Genomic DNA, 19,067 nt, shown 5'->3' with positions numbered 1-19,067 from the left:
AGTGCTGGGAGAACTCTCCCCCAGCACTTGCACGCGACCACACTCGCACTTCAAAGCGCAGCTGCGGGAGTGCTCCCGTTACAGCGCTTTGAAGTTTCCAGTGTAGCCATGCTCCCAATGCTTTAGAAATAACTCTACTGTTGAGTGCTCTAGTGAAGCAGTTCAACCTTCTCAAACAAATGGACCAGGGTTACCAGGCTAAGACTGGCTGTGCCAGCCAGTGCCTTTCACTTCCCATTCAGCAATTTGCATTCTAACATACAATAAAGCTTGAACTGCTTCAACTCTCACACTAGCAAGACAAGACTGGGGTCTGAAGCAACCCAAGTGCTATTGTGGGTCAAAGTATGCACAACTGATTGGTAAGGAGGCAAAAAACGTGCACTGGGATCCAGTACAGAGGGTCATCATTAAGGTTGTGTGTCCAGGTGCCTAGAGTACCAGGCACACATGCTTGAAGTACAGTGATTTTGCAAAATGGACTGCTAATAATATCTATTTGCTATTCAGCCATAAGCAATAGTTACTATTTTTCAAAGATTTATGTGAGTACTACCTGCATGTATGTTATATACTCACAGTTAATTACTGTAGTATTTTTATATACTTATCTTTGCAACCCAGAAAGGCTAGAAACACCACTTTTTAAAGATGACAGTATGAAAGCTTAGATTCTGTAGAAAGTTTCATGACACCCAGAAAGAAGCTTTTACAATACATAGGATCGGCTCTAAGTCTTGATATACAAAAAAAGCTAAATTTGAAGTATGTCGCTTGACCCACTTAGACAGCAGAGCGCACAAATTCTGAGTGAACATATTGGAAAAGCTGATTTTATTTTTTTTAATGCTCAGAGTTAAGTGGGTTGAGTTATTTTGCTCAAGTTTTCCCACAGAATTCACCTTTGGGGTAAGACCAAACACGGATATTTCTACCTCAGATGGAAGCTACAGCAACTAAAACGAGGGGACTAGAACGGAAGTGGGAATTCAGTCTTCCATACTGGGAGCTGACAACATCTGTTAGACATTTGTGAAGCGAACAAATGTACGTATGCAATAGAATGGCTTATTTTTACCACATATAGCATGACAACGGGGGAAGAGAAACAAAACAAAGTGTGTTAGTGGTTTTGGGTGGGAAGAGATTAAGAAACCCTGATGTGGAGCACTAATACTTTTGATCACGTTTTACTACTTTTGAATTTTCTCAACTGCCCTGTTCTGCAACTAAAATATAATGATCTCATCTTTGCCTATATTCCCAATAAATATTGTCTTTTCTGCCTCTAACTGAGAGGAAGTGAGCTTCTGGAGAACAGTTACATCCCAGTTTAATGCAAGCTCTGTCATCACCGGAAATCTGCCGAATGCTAGAGAAAAAAAAACTGCAAGGACAGCAGCATACTATTTGGGACACATTAGGCAAGTCCTCTGAGGGACCAGCAGGAGCTGTGAGGAGCCAACCCAGGCAGTAAAGACTCAGGAAATTCCACCTTTCCTGACAGGAAGAACATGTGGCGTGTGAATAGGCTTTTTACGTAGCTATCTGTAACAAGTGGCTTGCCCCTGAAGGCCTGGAGCCAGCCAACCCTAGTTATTCAGAAGGCACACCTGAGTAGGGGTCAGCTGATTACCTTATTAAAAAGCAGCAGGAAGCGGGGGGGGGGGGGGGAAGAGGCGGGGGGATGGGAGGGGAATGACGATGTGCTCAGGGAGAAGACACCAGCATGAAGCCGGAGGGAGAGATGTCAGCAAAGGCCTTCCAAGGCAGGGAATGGCAGCTGGGAGTGAGCAGGCTCCAGCAGAGAACCCTAAATTATTAAGAAGGGACCAGGCTCCAGGTAGGGAATTTGGTATGAATAGGTTAGTTTCAAATCTATTGGAATTCAGAAGGCTTCATCTTAGTTTTCTTTTTATTTCCCTTTTGAATAACTGATAGAATTTAAAAAGAGTAGTTCTAACCAGGAAAAAACTAATAATGGCAATGAGGGGTCCCAGGAAGACTGGGAGCACAGACTTGATGGGGATTTGAGAACTTTGGGGCTGGATTTATTACAACAATACAATCATTCCCAAAACAAAGAAGGGCATTGCTGAACTACAGAAGTGTTGCATGGAGTTCTTCAGGGGGCCTGAAGAGGGGAAACAGAAGCAGAGTCCTGCAGAGCCACTTGTGGCCACAGGGGGTTGCTCAAGAGGCAGCTAACCCTTTTATACCATCCTTGTAAGTTCTGGTTGCAAATTCTAAAGGAACAATACATGCAATCAGAAGACAGACAGCTTGAAAGTGAGCCCCGAGATGGTATGGTGGGTAGAAGCAGTTTGTTACAGTTCAGGGGAATAGTTAACTCACTTCAGTTTCAGGCGTTGCATATATTCCTCTCAGTGCTTCAGAGCTTGCACGAGTTGTTGAGGTCAAACTAGGATCAAAGAGAAGACAGCACCATAACATGCAGCGTAAGTATGTTTCCTGTGATGCTGAGAAATCTCATGGGGAACGTCTACACCGGCAGAAGGAAGTGAGCCTCCCAGCCCAAGTAGCGTGCTGGCAATAGCACTGTGGATGCTGTGGCTCGAGCTGCAGCTCATGCTCTCAAGCCCCTGGGCCTGAGCTTGGGTGACTAGGTCAAATGCCCACCAGAGCCACAGCCACACTGCGGAGTTTAGCGTGCCAAGTCAAATGAACCTAGCACGAGTCTGTGTAACCCCAGGCTGGGAGTCTCGCTCTCAGCTGCAGTGTAGACATACCCTAAGGATCCAGTCCCTCAACAACTGAAGTAAGTGATAACACAGGATGTAAAGTCAAGTGGTAAGTCTGTGAAAGGTTTGTTCTGTGCAAGTAGAAATCTACAGGACAGATCACCACCACCAGACTCATTCCGTAATCATGAACTTAAAAATAAACTAGACAACTTCTATTAATGTCAGTGCACCACCCAGCAATCAACTTAAAAGCTAAACACACACAAATTTGCATTTCAGAACAGGTTCTCCCTGCTATGCATGACGGGAGATATGCTATGTTTTGCCTTTCCAGACTAGTTTTACAGCAATTACTTTGACCAATCCTGTAAACAAAGACCACAGTCACAGCCTTGCAGATGAGACAAACTCATAATATTTATGAGCTATTTGCTAGGAAGACTATTTATACCATTATTATTTCATTTCCTGTAAATTGTTGGGGGAATCCTTCCCAGTTTCCACCCAACTTCTCTCTGAAACCAGCTCTTATTTTGAAAGAGGAAGGATGGCTATGTTACACAAACTCTCCATGACCCACACTGAAATGTTAACACAGATCTCTATCTAGGTACTTACATGGACCCCAGCACTGTAGTAAATTAGCCACTCTGAAACGTTAAGCAACATACTCCACCCCTTGTTTCCTTCCAACCATTTAGAGTGTAGGTTCTCATACTGAGGAGGAAGGCACAAATGAGTTTCTCATTTAGTTCTGAACATGGTGGTATTTGTGGTTCTGCTCTTCCTGAGAGAATGCTCCATAGCCTAGTTTCAACTCCTCTAAAAAGTCTGTCTTCCACACTGACAAATCTTTCCCTATGGATTGAAAGATTCATTGTTCCAGTGGAAAGTAGACGTAATTGGTCATTGCAATAAATCAAACCTGGATCATCATGAATATATGGATTCATGGCAAGATCCATGTCTGATAGGAGTTACCAGGGTAGTGCGGTTTCTCTGGATGGGAGGACTTGTTGCACCACCTCTTCTAAGACAGCCAAATTCTTGGATGATGGAGATTTTGAACTGGACTCTTATTCAGTGCGGAGCCAATGCAAAGATCAGTGCACTGTAGTTACAGTGACATGGCAACTTGTGTTGCGAAGCAATTGGGAGTTTTTTCCTGGCACATTCCTAAATAGGAGTTGCAATAATATAACTCAGACACCACAAATGCAGAGACTACTATGCCCAGATTCAGGTCTGACAGGAAATACCAAGGTAGGCTGGTTTCTCCAGATATTAGGACTGCCCCACCTTGTTCAAATGCAGTCTCAATGCCACCCCCAAAGAGGTGCTTTTAGAGCAGGATAAGAATCTGACACACCTCCCTCTACACACAGATTAAAAGGTTTTGTAAGGGATTTCTGCTTTTTAATATGATGTGTATTTCATATAATTTTTTTAAATGGGCATGTTATTGCTGTACCAGAGCAGCTGTTTACTTGTATTTACTTTCCACATCAACATATTTCTTCAGCTGAGCTAAATTTTAAGAATAAATCATAAAGCTATTAGAATTTCTTTAAAAAGACTGCTGGTAAAAGTTCTCTCTAAACAAAGTGTCTTTCCCTACATTACTAACACCACCCTTTCTATTACTGAACATCAATATTAAAAAACTAAAATAAAGAAATCTAAGTTACAGTTGAACCTCAGAGTTACGAACCAACCAGTCAACCAGACCTCATTTGGAACTAGAAGTACACAAACTAGCAGCAGAGATAAAAAAAGAGCAAATACAATACAGTACTGCGTTAAATGTAAACGACTTAAAAAAAAAAAAGAAAAAGAAAAAGGGAAAGCAGCATTTTTCTTCCGCATAGTAAACTTTCAAAGCTGTATTAAGTCAATGTTCAGTTCATTTTTGAAAAAAAAAAAAAAAAAAAAAAAAAACAACCAAACTAACGGTTTGTTCAGAGTTACGAGCAACCTCCATTCCCAGGGTGCTTGTAACTCTACTGTACTTTTCATTGTTTGCTTTTTTTGCATTTCTCTCATGGACAACCAAATAGACTAATCGGTTTCAGGAGGGCTTCTAGTTAATTTCACATTCAGAATCTCAGACAGTAGTAGTGCTTGATCACATACATATGAAAGACATAACTCAATTAATTATGCACATTGCATTTAGGAAATTTATTAGACTGAGGTCCTTTACATGGGTGGCGATGGATGGAGAGCAACACCACACTACCCGGCAGTTTGCCACACAGTTAAAAACCACAAACTATGTCCAAATTACTATCAGAAAAGCTACTACTTGGCGGTACTTTCTGTAGAATTTAAAGACTTTGTGAAAAAGTGATGTTTCTGGTCTTGATGATTAAGAAAGTTTTCAAAATGTGAACAAACGCAGTGTTGTCTTTCCGCAGTCAGACCCATTAAACCAGCTATGTCTGCAGACTCAGGAAGGCAATGCTTCACTGGTTCATGTTTGGAATTTCTTCCACCAGTAGATGTGGATCCTTTTCATAAAATACTAAATCATCATTAGGTTTCAGGGTTGCCTATTTCATCACTGATCATTTTAGAGAAGAAATATCCAGCCACTCTGGGACTGTGGGAAAGTACGATCAGATTAATTTCCCTCCTTTTGTGTAATTCTACCTCTAGCAATTGCTTTGCATTTGCTTTGCACACATTATAAAATCTTAATCTGTTTGATCCCCACAGTTAACGTACCGTAAGGTAACTTAAAAAAACAAAAAACAAAGACTTACCAAGAATATAAAATGCAACAAAACAGAAGAGTAGTGCCCAATCCAGTAACCAGGTTCTCATCTCTGGGCAAACCCTGGCTAAAATCAGGTACGCAGATTGTAATGTTCTTATGGTTCTCATCCAGGACTTAAAACACAAAACAAAAAACATACATAATTAATAAGTTCATTTGACTTCAGATTAAAGAAAAAAATTTGTTTCCCGAAACATCAAGAACATTTTGGTTTTTTAGAAAGATTATCTAGGCTGGGAGGCTGAAATTAGACTTGCCAGATGTGTTGTTTCTTGAAGGGCAGAACTACAATAAACTTCAGCACTTTGCTGGCTCACCGGGACAGAGTGGAGAAATGTCAGGCCCTGGGGTAGTTCTTAAAATCCCAGCTTCTCTGCTGGGCTGTTCACCAACACTTCACCTCCCCACTATTTTGGAGGGCCAACTGACAGCTGAAGAAGTTTAAAATTATACATACATTATAAATGTGTTACTGTTTGTAAAGCTGGGGTCACATTATCCTGCATAATGTCTGTTTAAGACAGGGGTGTTTTAAGGGCAGCCCAAGTGCCAAATATAGGCTCAATGAGGTCTAAAATATGGCCTGTGGCAACTCCACTCCTGAAATGATGCACTGAGGACAAAGAACTACACTGGTTATGGGCATATTTTATTTTAAAATGTATGCAGGTTAGCTGCTGCCCTCAGGTTCCTGGCATACTGCCAGCTAGTCCTTGGTGTCGAAGAGAAGAGGTTCTCTTGCTTGACAAATATATTTGCTTTGAGCCATATTTCTAATACCTCCAGCCCAGTGCATGCTCTTGCAAATGCAATAGTTTTCTTGCCTATAAACTGGGTATCTCATTCAGATTTACCAGCGTGTATCATTCTCCAATTCTCCTTCTGACAGGGGGACAGCCTAGACAGATGAAAGCCTACACATCATTAAGTCCTTCATCACAGTTCCTTTTCTAGTTAGTGCTATTCTAGTAGAAAGGAGGCAATTCTTACCAAGACTAGCCTAAATTGCAGAGGTTAGAGCAGTGGTGGGCAACCTGCAGCCCGAGGGCCGCATGCGGTCCATCAGGGTAATCTGATTGTGGGCTGCGAGACATTATGCTGACATTGACCATCCATAGGCACCGCCCCCTAGAGCTCCCAGTGGCCACAGTTCACCGCTCCTGGCCAATGGGAACTGCGGGAAGCAGCAGCAGGCCGCAGGGATGTGCTGGCTGCTGCTTTCCACAGCTCCCATTGGCCAGGAAGAGAGAACTGCAGCCACTGGGAGCTGCGGGGGATGGTGCCTCCGGACGGTCAACGTCAGCGTAATGTCTCACGGCCTGCAATCAGATTACCCTGATGGGCTGCAGGTTGCCTACAGGTTAGAGGAAAGGCTTTCGTGCAATTCATCTGAATCACAGAAATCTATTTTGGAGCTTGGAAAACGGCTCTCTGTTCACTAGATTCATCAGTCTGGATGGATTCCGAAAAGGAATTCCTTGAGAGAAAAATGGAGACAAACCAAATTTTAAAAGAGCTCAATGTTAGAAAAACTATAGCAAGGTTTTTTGGCATCTGGAGATGCTCTGTAAATATGAGGCACAATGTGTTTGAATTAGCACGTGAAGAAGTACAAGGACACCCATATCTGGTTAGGATTAATCTTAATTTTTTATACTCCGTGAACAGCAATTGTAGTACTACTCAAATGCTCTTGAAACAAAAGATTTGAGAGTAATTTTTCACATGAAAGGGAAAATGGGGTCAAAAACTAGGTAATTTGCTTTGTTAATTGGGAGCATGGAACCAATCTAGCACATCAATTATAGGTAGGACCCTACCAAATTCACGGCCATGAAAAACACTTCACGGACTGTGAAATCTGGTCTCCCACCATGAAATCTGGTCTTGTGTGCTTTTACCCTATACTGTACAGATTTCACAGGGGAGACCAGCGTTTCTCAAAATGGGGGTCCTGACCCAAAAGGGAGTTGCAGGGGAATCGCAAGGTTATTTTAGGAGGTTGCGGTATTGCCTTACTTCTGTGATGTCTTCAGAGCGATGGCTGGCTCTGAAGGCAGAACCCTGCCAGCTGCAGTGCAGAAGTAAGGGTGGCTATACCACACCATACCATCCTTACTTTTGGGATGCTGCTGCTCACCTCTGAAGGAGCAGTACTGCAACCCCCCCATCTCCCACAACTCCTTTTTGGGACAGGACCCCTACAATTACAACACTGTGAAATTTCAGATTTAAATAGCTGAAATCATGTAATTTACCATTTTTTAAAATCCTATGACCGCAAAATTGATCAAAATGGACCATGAATTTGGTAGGGTCCTAATTATAGGTGGTCTTATTGTAATGGCAGCTAAAATAGCAACGGGGGGAGGAGGGGATGGAAATCTACTGGATAGAAGTGAAAAAAGGGCAGACAAAAGTGTCCTATCTGAAACGAAAGAAGGCTATACATCTTTCTGGTTTTTATTGCATGCATTGGCCTGCATCCTATACCAGTCTCTTCTGCCAAAGCTAGCATCTTGCACTGACCTCATGACCATGCAGGATTTGTTTGGCATGATAATCTAAAGGCCTAATCACATTCACTTTTAATGCAGCAGGTCTTAAAGGACCTTAATAAAGCTCAAGATAACTTACTAGTTTCTGGTGGTTTGCTTGACAGAGATGAGAAGGTGAGATACATGACATAGCAGCTGATAACTCCTGACTGCAACAAACCAGAGTGTGGCTGGCCTTTAGAGAAAAAAGGTAAGATACTGAAGCATTTTCATGGGCTTTAACAAAAAAAATTCAAATGGTCGAAGTATCTTCCACATGGGAAATATTATTTAATCCTTTGCCTATGCACTTTAGAAAGTTTCCAGACAGACTAGGTAGGGATTTCCTCTGAAGGATACAAGAAAACATCCCTTTCTCCACTGGCTGCTCCAGGGAGGTTAAGATCCCCAAACCAGTAAGAAATAAACACTGTTTTGGCCAACCATACCAAGCTCAAAAACAATATTCACACCTGGTGTAAGTTACTGGCAGACTTAACAATAGCTATAATTGCTTATCATTTAACTTTGAAATTACTTGAAGCACTGATGTATCTCCAGTCCCAATGCATGAAAGATGCCACAAAACACAAAATTTTTGTTGAAACACTAAGTGTGATGTGAAAAAACAAAAATTAGAATGGTTGTGAATTGTTCCAGCCCTAGTCTCAAAAAACAGATAGATGGTAACTGTACGACGGTGAGAAATGAGCATGAAATCAGAGCTGAATGGGTTTGAATGCTATTCTCTTAACAATGCTATTACAGCAAAGGTAGCGTAAGTGGCTCCATACCTACCAATGTCTATGCATGTGAAACCTCTGCTATGTGTCTACCCGATCAGGGAATTGTATCAAAGATCCTAGCATGCTTGTCATAGAAATCACAGAAATGTAGGACTCAAAGGGACCTCGATAGGTCATCTAGCCCAGTCCCCCACATTGAGGCAGGACTAAGTATTATCTAGACCATCCTGACAGGTGTTTGTCAAACTTGCTCTTAAAAACCTCCAATGATGGATATTCCACGACCTCCCTAGGTAATCTGTTCCATTGTTTAACTACCCTGACAGTTAGCAAGTTTTTCCTGGTGTCCAACCTAAACTGTCCTTGCTGCAATTTAAGCCCTTTCTTTTCCTGTTCTCAGTGGATAAGGAGAACAATTTATAAAAAGGAGACTGATAACAACCTTCTACAACTTGAAGTTTTAGGTCCCCCTACCCCTCAGTCTTCTCTTCTCCAGACTAAACAAACCCAATTATTTTTAAGCTTCCCTCTTATGTCATGTTTTCTAGACCTTTAATCATGTTTGTTGCTCTCCTCTGGACTTTCGCCAATTTGTCCACATCTTTTCCAAAATGTAGTGCTCAGTACTCTATGTGAGGCCTTATCAGTGCTGAGTAGAACGGAAGAATTACTTCTCGTGTTTTGCTTACAATACTCCTGCTAAAGAATGATACTCGCTTTTTTTGCAACACTATTACATTGTTGACTCATATTTAGCTTGTGACCCCCAGATCCTTCTCTGAAGTACTCTTTTCTAGGCAGGAAGGAATAATCATGAAGGGACTACGTACAGTACTTTGCATTTGTCCTTATTGAATTTCATCCTATTTATTTCAGACCATTTCTACAGTTTGTCAAGATCATTTTGATTTCTAATCCTGTCCTCCTAAGCACTTGCAAACTGTCTCACCTTGGTATCATCTGCAAACCTTTACAGGTGTACCCTTTAGCCCATTATCCAAATCACGTATGAAGATATTGTCTAGAACTGGACCCAGTTCCCGGCAGGACCCTACTTGATATGCCCTTCCAGCTTGATTGTGAACCACTGATATCTACTCTCTGAGTACGCTTTTCCAACAAGTTGCATACCCACCTTATAGTATGTTCATCTAGCCTATATTTCCCTAGTTTATGAGGAGATCATGTGAGGCAGTATCAAAAGCCTTACTAAAGTCAAGATACATCACATCTACTGCTTCCCCTCTATGGACAAGGCTTGTTACTCTATCAAAGAAGGATATTGGGATGGTTTGACATAATTTGTTCTTGACAAATCCATGTTGACCGTTACTTATCACCTTATTATCTTCTAGGTGCTTACAAATTGATTATCTGTTCCATTATTTTTCTGCCTGGCCTATAATACAGTGGGTTGTCCTTATTCCCCTTTTTATAGATAGGTACTATATTTGCCCTTTTCCAGTCCTCTGGGGTCTCTCACTTCCACCATGAGTTTTCAAACACAAATCGCTAATGGCTCAGAGATCTTTTCAGCCAGTCCTTAAGTATTCGAGGACGTATTTTATCAGGCCCTGCTGAATTGAAGATATTTAACTTGCCTTTAAGTAATTCTTAACTTGTTCTTTTCCTGTTTTAGCCTCAGATCCTACCCCATTTACACTGATGTTCACTATGTTGTCTAACGTAGGTTAGTCATTTGATCACCGCTAACCATTTTGGTGAAAAACGGAAACAAAAAAGGCATTGCCACAGCTGTGTTTTCTGTTACTGGCTTTCCTGCCTTGTTGAATAATGGGCCTATCCTGTCTTTGGTCTTCCTCTTGCTTCTCATGTATTTGTAAAATGTTGTCTTGTTACCATTTATGTCCCAAGCTAGTTAAGCTTTTTTTTGGCCGTGGCTTTTCTAAACTTGTGTTGGTTTTTTCATATTCATCCTTTGTAATTTGACTTACTTTTTGTATGACTCTCTCTGATTTTCAGGGTATTGAAGATCTCCTGGTCAAGCCAGGGTGGTCTCTTACATCCTTCCTAACTTTTTTATGCGTTGCGGTACTTTGCTCTTGTGCCCTTAATAGCTCTTTAGAAAACAGTCATCTCTTCTGACCTCGTGTCCCATGGGATCTTACCTACCAATTCTGAGTTTACTACAGTTTGCCTTCTTGAAATCTATTGTCTTTATTCTTCTGTTTTCCTTCCTACCATTCCTTCCAATCATGAACTCTACCATTTCATGATCATTTTCACCCAAGCTGCCATCCACTTTCAAATTTTCAGCTACTTCCTCCCTGTTTGTCAGAATCAAATCTAGAATAGCCTCTCCCCTAATCACTTTCTCCACCTTCTCTAATAAGGTGTCTTCAATGTATTCCAGTAATTTGTTGGATAATCTGCGCCCTGTGGTAATATTTTCCCAACAGATACCAGGGTAGTTGAAGAACCCATCACCACCAAGTTTGGTGTATTGAATGATTGTCAGTTGTTTAAAAAAAAAAAAAAAAAAAAAAAAAAAAAAGCCTAATCCACTTATTCCTCCTGGTTAGGTGGTGATCTGTAGTAGACCCCTACCATCACATCACCCTTGTTTTGTACCCCTTTTATCCTTACCCTTATGCTGTCATGCTTAGTGACACGGGTCAGAGAGGCGATGGTATGGATTTTATGGAGACAGAGTGACATAAAAGCTAACTCAAAAGACAGAGAGAGAGAGAGAGAGACAGAGAGAGACAGAGACAGACACATGAGAGAAAGGTATACACACACTGCGTCAGTACCCAATGACATCAGCCTTGCTAAGTCTGATAACCAGAAGTAGGCTCCAGAGAACTCTCAAGGTGTTCCATCTCCAACAAAACAAACAACAGACAAAGATTTGATAAGCACACTTACGACTTTGGACACAGGGTGAGATAGCTACCAATGAAATAAGAATGCACAGGCCACCATTTACACCAAGCAGGATCTTGTTGTATGTGCAGCCCTCGGAGCGCGTGTAAAAGACAGCCATCAAAATCACGGCTCCCACAGCAACGGAGTACAAGACGAGAGTGCCCAGAGCTAGTAAGCCATACCACAGTTTATTATGTGTTGTGCCCGCAGTCCTGTTTGTAAGGAAGAAAATATATTAGCTATAGAAAAAATATGGAACATATACTCCTTATCGAGATAGCTTATATGACCATTAGAGCTGCACAAAAGTCAGCATTTTGCTCTCTATAGTACATACATTGTTTCAGCAGTATAGGCTGTGACTTCTGGGTATTTTACAAATATAGTTGCCTTGCTAGATTCATTTGCTATCACCAGGATCTATAAAACATTCCATAATGCTAGTGTTGATCATATATCAAGACTTTACACTGATGTTTTAATGCCTGGCTATTTCCATAAATATAGCCTGCAAGATTCTGAAAATTTGGTACAGCTTAGACTGAGCCATCTGCAAATCTTTGACACTGTTGTAATCGTAGCTCCTAGCTAGCGTAAGGGATTCCTTGACTGGAGCCAAGGACGACCCTTCCAGGTCCCAGCTCATTAGTGAAGTTCTTCCATTACATAAGCCCTGGAAAACCACGGTTAAATACACCGCAGCTATTCTTATCCTCCTACCACTACAACAGTTTTGTCCATTCAACCATTCTCCCATCTTTTGGCTCTCTGTATCCTACAAGTTTTACTGAGTCCTGAATTCCCTACCCCCCACTTCCACCCACCCCTGAAGAACTGATCTTGGGGGAACAAAGTATCAGACAGCATCATCCAGTACAATCAAGTTGTCTGTACTAACAGGGCAGAAATGATTTGCAAAATGGTTTACAAAAATCTGTTAACTCAGATGGTGCCTTTGAGTTACATGCCACTGCTGGAAGTCTCCTTTCAGTCACACTGACAGCACTGGGGTTCTGCTACAGTTAGTTATTGGCAGCAGTGGTTGTGCTGTGACAAGAGAACACATTTTATCCTATCCTCAGGAAAACAGTTATCAGGGGAGAAAAGGGAGAGAGCAGAGGGTTTTAAACCTTTTCTACAAGCTAATGGGATAACTGTGAAAACAAAAGAACAGAGAAAGAGAGGAATGGATGGGCAGGGAATAGCTAAAGGGAGGGGATTGTGTGTTTGTGTAGGATTTAAGAGTTCTAAAATATTAATGGGGCAGGGAAGGAAGGTGCCAAAGCTACACAAATGGGAAATCAAGCCTATACAAAAGAGGCTGGGCAAGGGGATTGATCAAGGAAAGTTGTAGAGTTGGGTGGAAACAAGTGGCTCACCTCTTATTTAAAAACTGGGCTGAGGTGCATCTATAAGCTTGCATGAAAACAAAACAGGATCCACCAGTTTACATCACTGCTTGAGTGCTGTGGCTATGCTGTATGGATCCACTCTATTTTATCAAAAATGGATTATACTGATACAGAAGTGAAGAGGCTTAAATGATGGGGTCCTTGAAGCACTATTACTATTTATTGGAAACAGAACTATTTCGGTCAAATACAAAGCAACAAGAGGTCAATAATAAGAGGGAGAGAAATGGCATCCAAAATGGGGGGAAAGGAGAGTGAGTAAAGAGTAGAAAAAGACTTAGAAGGTTGGGGAGTACTGTATCTTCTTTAAGTATAGTTGTCTTCCATCATAAAATAGTGTCCGTGGTATTTTTAAACACTGTGGTTAATTTTCTGTTAATAAAAACATGCATTTAAAGAAGGATTGCAATACAATACATTATACAACCAATTGCTTGCCAGACACATACCAGTTTTTATTCCATTTGTGTGCAAACTCCACAAGCAGGATAAGCTGAATAAGTATAAAAAGGAATCCTCCCGCTGCACCTACATAGCGCCAGGCTGCAAGGGGAAAAAAGATCAAGTTCCAATTATGTTGAATTTGAGAGCTTAGATAAACGGAGCTTTGTGGTATCAGGGCAAAAGTCTATGCAGTGAAACCATTATACAGCTCATCAAGACACATCTCAATTAACCTTGACTAGAGACCTTCCTGAAAATGGCAGAGGTCACCTAAAAGACCAGTGCAACTTTGCATCCATCCCAGCTGACTGATAGACATGATTCAGTTTATGGTACTCCACACCTTCTAGAATATCCACTACAAGTTCATTAACCTGAAGAATTTTTGTGGAGAAGGTTACTGTATATGAAGAGAAGCTACTGAAATCTTGGTACATGGTGCAGAAAAGCGGTGGCATCAGTTTACAGATGTCCTAAAACCTAAAATTGTTGAGGAACCTGAGGCTGAAAATGACTGACTATCACTAGATTCAAAATTACACAGATATAAAAATAAGGGGGAAAACTTATTTATTCATATTTGTAGGAATAAAAAAAAAAAAAAAGTGTTCTGAGACACCCCCACAGCTACCACAATCCTCCGCATTCACCTATGACTGGTTTAAATCAAGATTGGATGCGAACACATACATGATAAAATAGCTTTTGGGTCCCCGCAAAAGCCACATGGGAGTAATTCTGCGTCACTTCCTTTCCAGAGCGGTCAATCTGCATCCTGACCAGACACCTGATTTTTGTGCAAAACTAAAGGCTCTGAAGCAGCAGTTTTCAAACTGCGGGTCACCACTGGGTCACGGAACGTAAGGCACAGGGTGGTGGCGGCGGCTCTGGTCGGCACTGCCGACCCGGCTGTTACAAGTCCCGTCGGCAGTGCTGCCCAGCTGAGGCAGGCTAGTCCCTACCTGTTCCGGCACTGCGCTGGGCCCCAGAAGTGGTCAGGAGCAGGTCCGCCTCCTATGCGGGGGGGCCCCCACAGGGCTCCATGCGCTGACCCACCCCGAACACTTGGGGTGGGGGGGATGCCTGTGGGCGAGAGCCATGTGGAGGCACATGCGTGCCTCCACCTGGGAGCCGGACCTGCTGCTGGCTGCTTCTGGGGCACAGCACGGTCTGCGGTGCCAGGACAGGCAGGAAGCCTGCCTTAGCACCCCTGTTGCACCACTGACTGGGAGCCACCCAAAGTAAGCCTGCGCCCCAATCCCCAACCCCCTGCCCCAGCCCTGAGCCCCCGCGAAACCCAGAGCCCCCTCCTGCACCCCAAACCCCTCATCCCCAGCCCCACCCCAGAGCCCTGACCCCATCCCGCACCCCAACCCCCTGCCCCAGCCCAGAACCCCCTCCCATACCCCAAACCCCTCATCCCCAGCTCCGCGGGATCACGGACATCTATTTTCAACTGGGTCACCAGAAAAAAAAAAGTTTGAAAACCACTGCTCTAAAGGAAGCGTGTGCAGCTATCTAAAGGCTCATCTGGAGTCATTGTATGTCTTATAATTTGGAAATGCATCTAGTAATACAGGTGTATAAGGGGATCTTTTCTCACTCAACATTTGACCCTTAGGCTATAACTATAGACAGTCAGCTATCCGCAGTAACAATTTATAGCTGGGGAATGTGCTAGTGAACTTTAACTGTGACCTGAGTAGTATTTTGCCAAGAAAACTTACCTTGATTAATAAGAGCTGAACAATATTGGTGTTAGTTTACATTGCTCTTGGCAGAGTTATATACATTTGTTGTACTGCAGCATTATGGTTTGTGTTACTTGAGTACTTTCAGTCTATCATTTGTTTGTCAGTTTTGATAAGCTATTGTATTAGTTTAATGAGCATGAAGTTCTTTTGTAAAAATGTCAGCAAAGTGGAGTACAAAACTGAAGGTGTGAATGGGCTGTGTGTATGTGAGGGGGAGGGGAGAAGTCTGGTAGGCTCCTCACCTCTACTCAGTAACTTGGAAATCTAGGTACCTGGTAAGAACCATACCTATCACAGAAGGTTACATTGCAGTTTGTGTGTGCGCCCGCACACACAAAGCTAGTAATAGGGCTGTGCAAACCATGCAGTTGCACATGATGCCTCCCCAGCCAAACTGATGGGGCAGGGAGCAGTGGTAATACATATATATTTTATTTAAATAGAAAGAGGGGAAGAGCTACAGAAACCTTCTGGGAGGTGGAGTATGCAGCAGATGCCTCCTGTTTGGAGAAGGGATTGAAGGAACTTCCAAACACCCTTCCCTAAGACATTGACACAAAAAAGAGACCAGCACATAGTTCTTGATTTTTTCCTGTGCAAAACAGACTGGGGGAGAAGTGTTTCCTGTCTAGAATCATCAAAAGATTGTTGTTCATGTCCTGACTCAAGAGCCACTTTTTCTCCACTTACACACGTTCATGTTACTCCAGAGAATCAGTACAGTGGAAAGGGTCACTGAGGCGCACCTGGAATCACGAATGCCTCCAAACAGTAATATTCTAGAATTCCACCACTTTCTAATACAGTGGGTGTTTAAAGATTAAGGAACAAGGAATACGTAACCAACTTCAGCCTCATGAAACTGGGGTGGGCACCAGACTCACCAGGAGCTGTCCCTGGTGGTGCTAGTGGGCAGGGCTGGGAGTAGTACAGCCATGCCAGGGGAACTGCCCGGGCTGGGCGCTGGCTCCTGCGAGCAGCAGCCCGACATACTGCTGCTTTTCCCACACTGGTTCATGGTAGAGCCCTGCAGCTCTGTGGATATCGGCTTTATACATGTGGATATCCATATCCGCGGATATGAATTTTGTATCTGTGCGGGGCTATATTTAGGAGCACAAATCCCACTGAATTTCAGTGGGACTTTTGCTCCTAACTCCCTAAAGTAATTTTTTAAAATCTCCCCGCAAAGCTGACATTTACATATGGTTGAGAAAACATTCTCAAACCACTCTCAGGAGTTAGTGACAGTAACTGCTACCAATTTATATTCCCAATTAACAAAAACTGTTTCAGACACTACTATGGAAACAGGATCCACAATAAATAAATTGGCAATACAACATCTCAGCAAGAAATCTAATTTTCTACTACTAGATGTAATTTGTTTAGTTTCCACACAGCTTACAAGATCCTGTCTCATTACAGTCAGTCACTGCTAGTTTTCAAGAGAGGATTCCAGTGTGCTTTATGTTTTGTGTTACTTGGCTTATGGTACCACCTTATGAACAGCACAAGCTCTCTCTGTTGCAAGTAATGGTATTCAGCTGACTGTGACAGAGCTAATTATACAGATAAGGTGGGTGATGTAATATCTTCTATTGGACCAACTTCTGTTAACAGATAATTATTTGCTCACCCACTTCGCCTCTAATAGCCTGGGACCAACACAGCTATAACACCACAGCATAAAGCTAATTATGTCAGCCAGAAAAAAACCCAACACATTTTTGCATACTCCTAAGTGTCTACATTTTTCAGCACTCGTTATGACTATCTGTAAATCCAAAAGCTTGCAAGGCAGCACAAGTTTGTTATTTTGTTCACACACATACCCTGCGCATGTGTATATAACATGTTAAAAATATTCTTAACTTTCTTAGTTTTGTATAAATAGAAGTGAAACTACGGCAACCCCATTCATTCACTCAGCTACTAGCACTATCATTGCTTTACCGTAACAAGGAATACAGGTTTCAGAGTGGTAGCCGTGTTCGTCTGTATCAGCAAAAAGAACGAGGAAAACTTGTGGCACCTTAGAGGCTAACAAATTTATTTGGGCATAAACGTTCGGGAGATAACAGATCTGTCTCTACTGTTAAAGTTATAGGCACTCATACAAGCAAAATGGACAGGGTATATGCATACAGAAAGATAAAACTGTACCATTAAGGAAGGTGTCTTGATCTGGAATGAAAAAAGCTCCTGAGCACATGGCTGCCAAAACTAGAAGCTTAATGAACCAGAACCTGGAAGACAAAACCAAAGTGGAATATTATTTATAAAAGAAATTAAAAGTCTTCAACAGGAGTTCTGTCTGTTTCATAGGACAGCTGTGCCTTAAGTAGTGGTTACTGCTCTCTGGTACAAAGGAATCACTACCGGTCTGAATACAACTTAGAATTCACTTCTATACACTTATGTACATATGTCAAACAAACCATCAAAATTAACTCAATGCTTTTGATAACACTATACATAATCAAAAAGAAATGCAGTATGGAAATCTAGCACTACACAGGGAATGTGATTTATTGCTTGATTTTAGAAGAGGGCAAAATAAGCGAACAAGCTAAAACTTACCCATTGTGAATATATGCTCGGCAGCTTTTGCTGTTGTTAATTTTGATGGTAAGTAAGAAGAAGATAAAGAAGAAAGATGCCATTCCAAAAGAGACCCTATAAACCGCAGAGTATCCCACTAGCTTCTCACACGTTTCACCTGCTTGAATACCTTTGCAGATGTGCTCATAAAAAGGAATCTGAAAAACACACACACAGTGAGAAAATTAAACAGGATTTACCATAATTAAGCAGATTGCATTCATATAGTTTACATGTGTACAGCTGATTTAAAAATAGCTAATTGGATGTATTTCACACTTACAAGTTATGTTTCAGTGACTCTGAACCATCAGTCTGGACTGAGGGGTAAACTGCATACAACAGGTGAGGTGGTACATAGATTAGAAAGGATTGGAAGTCTGGAGCCACAATTGACAGCTACTAACTCCTGTCAAATGCCTCAGTACAGGGTGAAGGGGAACAATCCCCTACTCCTCACCACTTTTAAAGGAAGATTGGCATCATACCTCTTCTTTAAAAATAAATTGCCAAAAAGGTAGGAAAATTCCATCCCTTTCCCCACTTGTTAAATATTTGCCTTTTAGGCGTTGCCCTAACTTTGTGTGGTTGTTTGTTCCCTCTCATATTCTGGCCTCAGAGGCTCACCACACTAACGTGGAAATGAATACTCCCAAAATGTCTCCTGAAAAGCAGCTTTCTGTGACTTTTATCCACTTATGTGCTCTGTCTCTGTATGCAGACTAGACCTCGCCCCCTCACCCCATGGCTAGAGCAGATCCCCAAAAGAAGGATTTATAAATGGGTGAAACACCATTAATTTAGAGGAAACTAAAGTTTCTCTGTATCCTCAGAGCCACCAACCTAAACCAATGAGACTTATAGAGCAATACACCATCAGAGAGAGAGAGTGGGGATCATTAGTTCACTTTTCTTACATGAACAGAGGCTGACACACACAGTGTTTTGCCCTAGCAAATGTTCTCTTCAAAGATTTAGAGGAACAAGACGGAAAAAATAAATTCAGCAGCTGCTCAGCCTCAGATGATTTCAAGAAAGAGAATGAGTCTGGGAAGCATACCGAGGTTGTAGATAATACCCTACATAAAGAAACAGCGCAGCTCCAAGAAAGGAAGAATGCTGGTCTCTGCTTGTCCCAGACGACAACTCGAAAAGCAAAACGGAAAGGATCAGAGAGCAAATGGACAGAAGACTGGA

At 42.0% G+C, this 19,067-nt stretch overlaps 1 protein-coding gene across 3 annotated transcripts in view; it reads right to left on the bottom strand.

Moving 5' to 3' along the window:
- The window catches only part of SERINC5 (serine incorporator 5), a 62,174-nt gene that overhangs the window by 11,291 nt on the left and 31,816 nt on the right, over positions 1-19,067 (bottom strand). For all 3 annotated transcript variants that reach the window (XM_043547654.1, XM_037902947.2, XM_037902948.2), the window contains 7 exons: positions 17,850-18,028; positions 17,433-17,515; positions 13,518-13,611; positions 11,657-11,868; positions 8,122-8,217; positions 5,471-5,597; positions 2,356-2,422 (listed from right to left, as the gene is read on the bottom strand). In XM_043547654.1, the coding sequence (XP_043403589.1) occupies positions 2,356-2,422; positions 5,471-5,597; positions 8,122-8,217; positions 11,657-11,868; positions 13,518-13,611; positions 17,433-17,515; positions 17,850-18,028 (858 nt within the window). The remainder of the gene's footprint in view (positions 1-2,355; positions 2,423-5,470; positions 5,598-8,121; positions 8,218-11,656; positions 11,869-13,517; positions 13,612-17,432; positions 17,516-17,849; positions 18,029-19,067) is intronic.

The sequence above is a fragment of the Chelonia mydas genome, chromosome 5 (assembly GCF_015237465.2).
Source record: "Chelonia mydas isolate rCheMyd1 chromosome 5, rCheMyd1.pri.v2, whole genome shotgun sequence".
NCBI lineage: Eukaryota > Metazoa > Chordata > Testudines > Cheloniidae > Chelonia > Chelonia mydas.
This window is presented reverse-complemented; position numbering and strand designations above follow the sequence as displayed.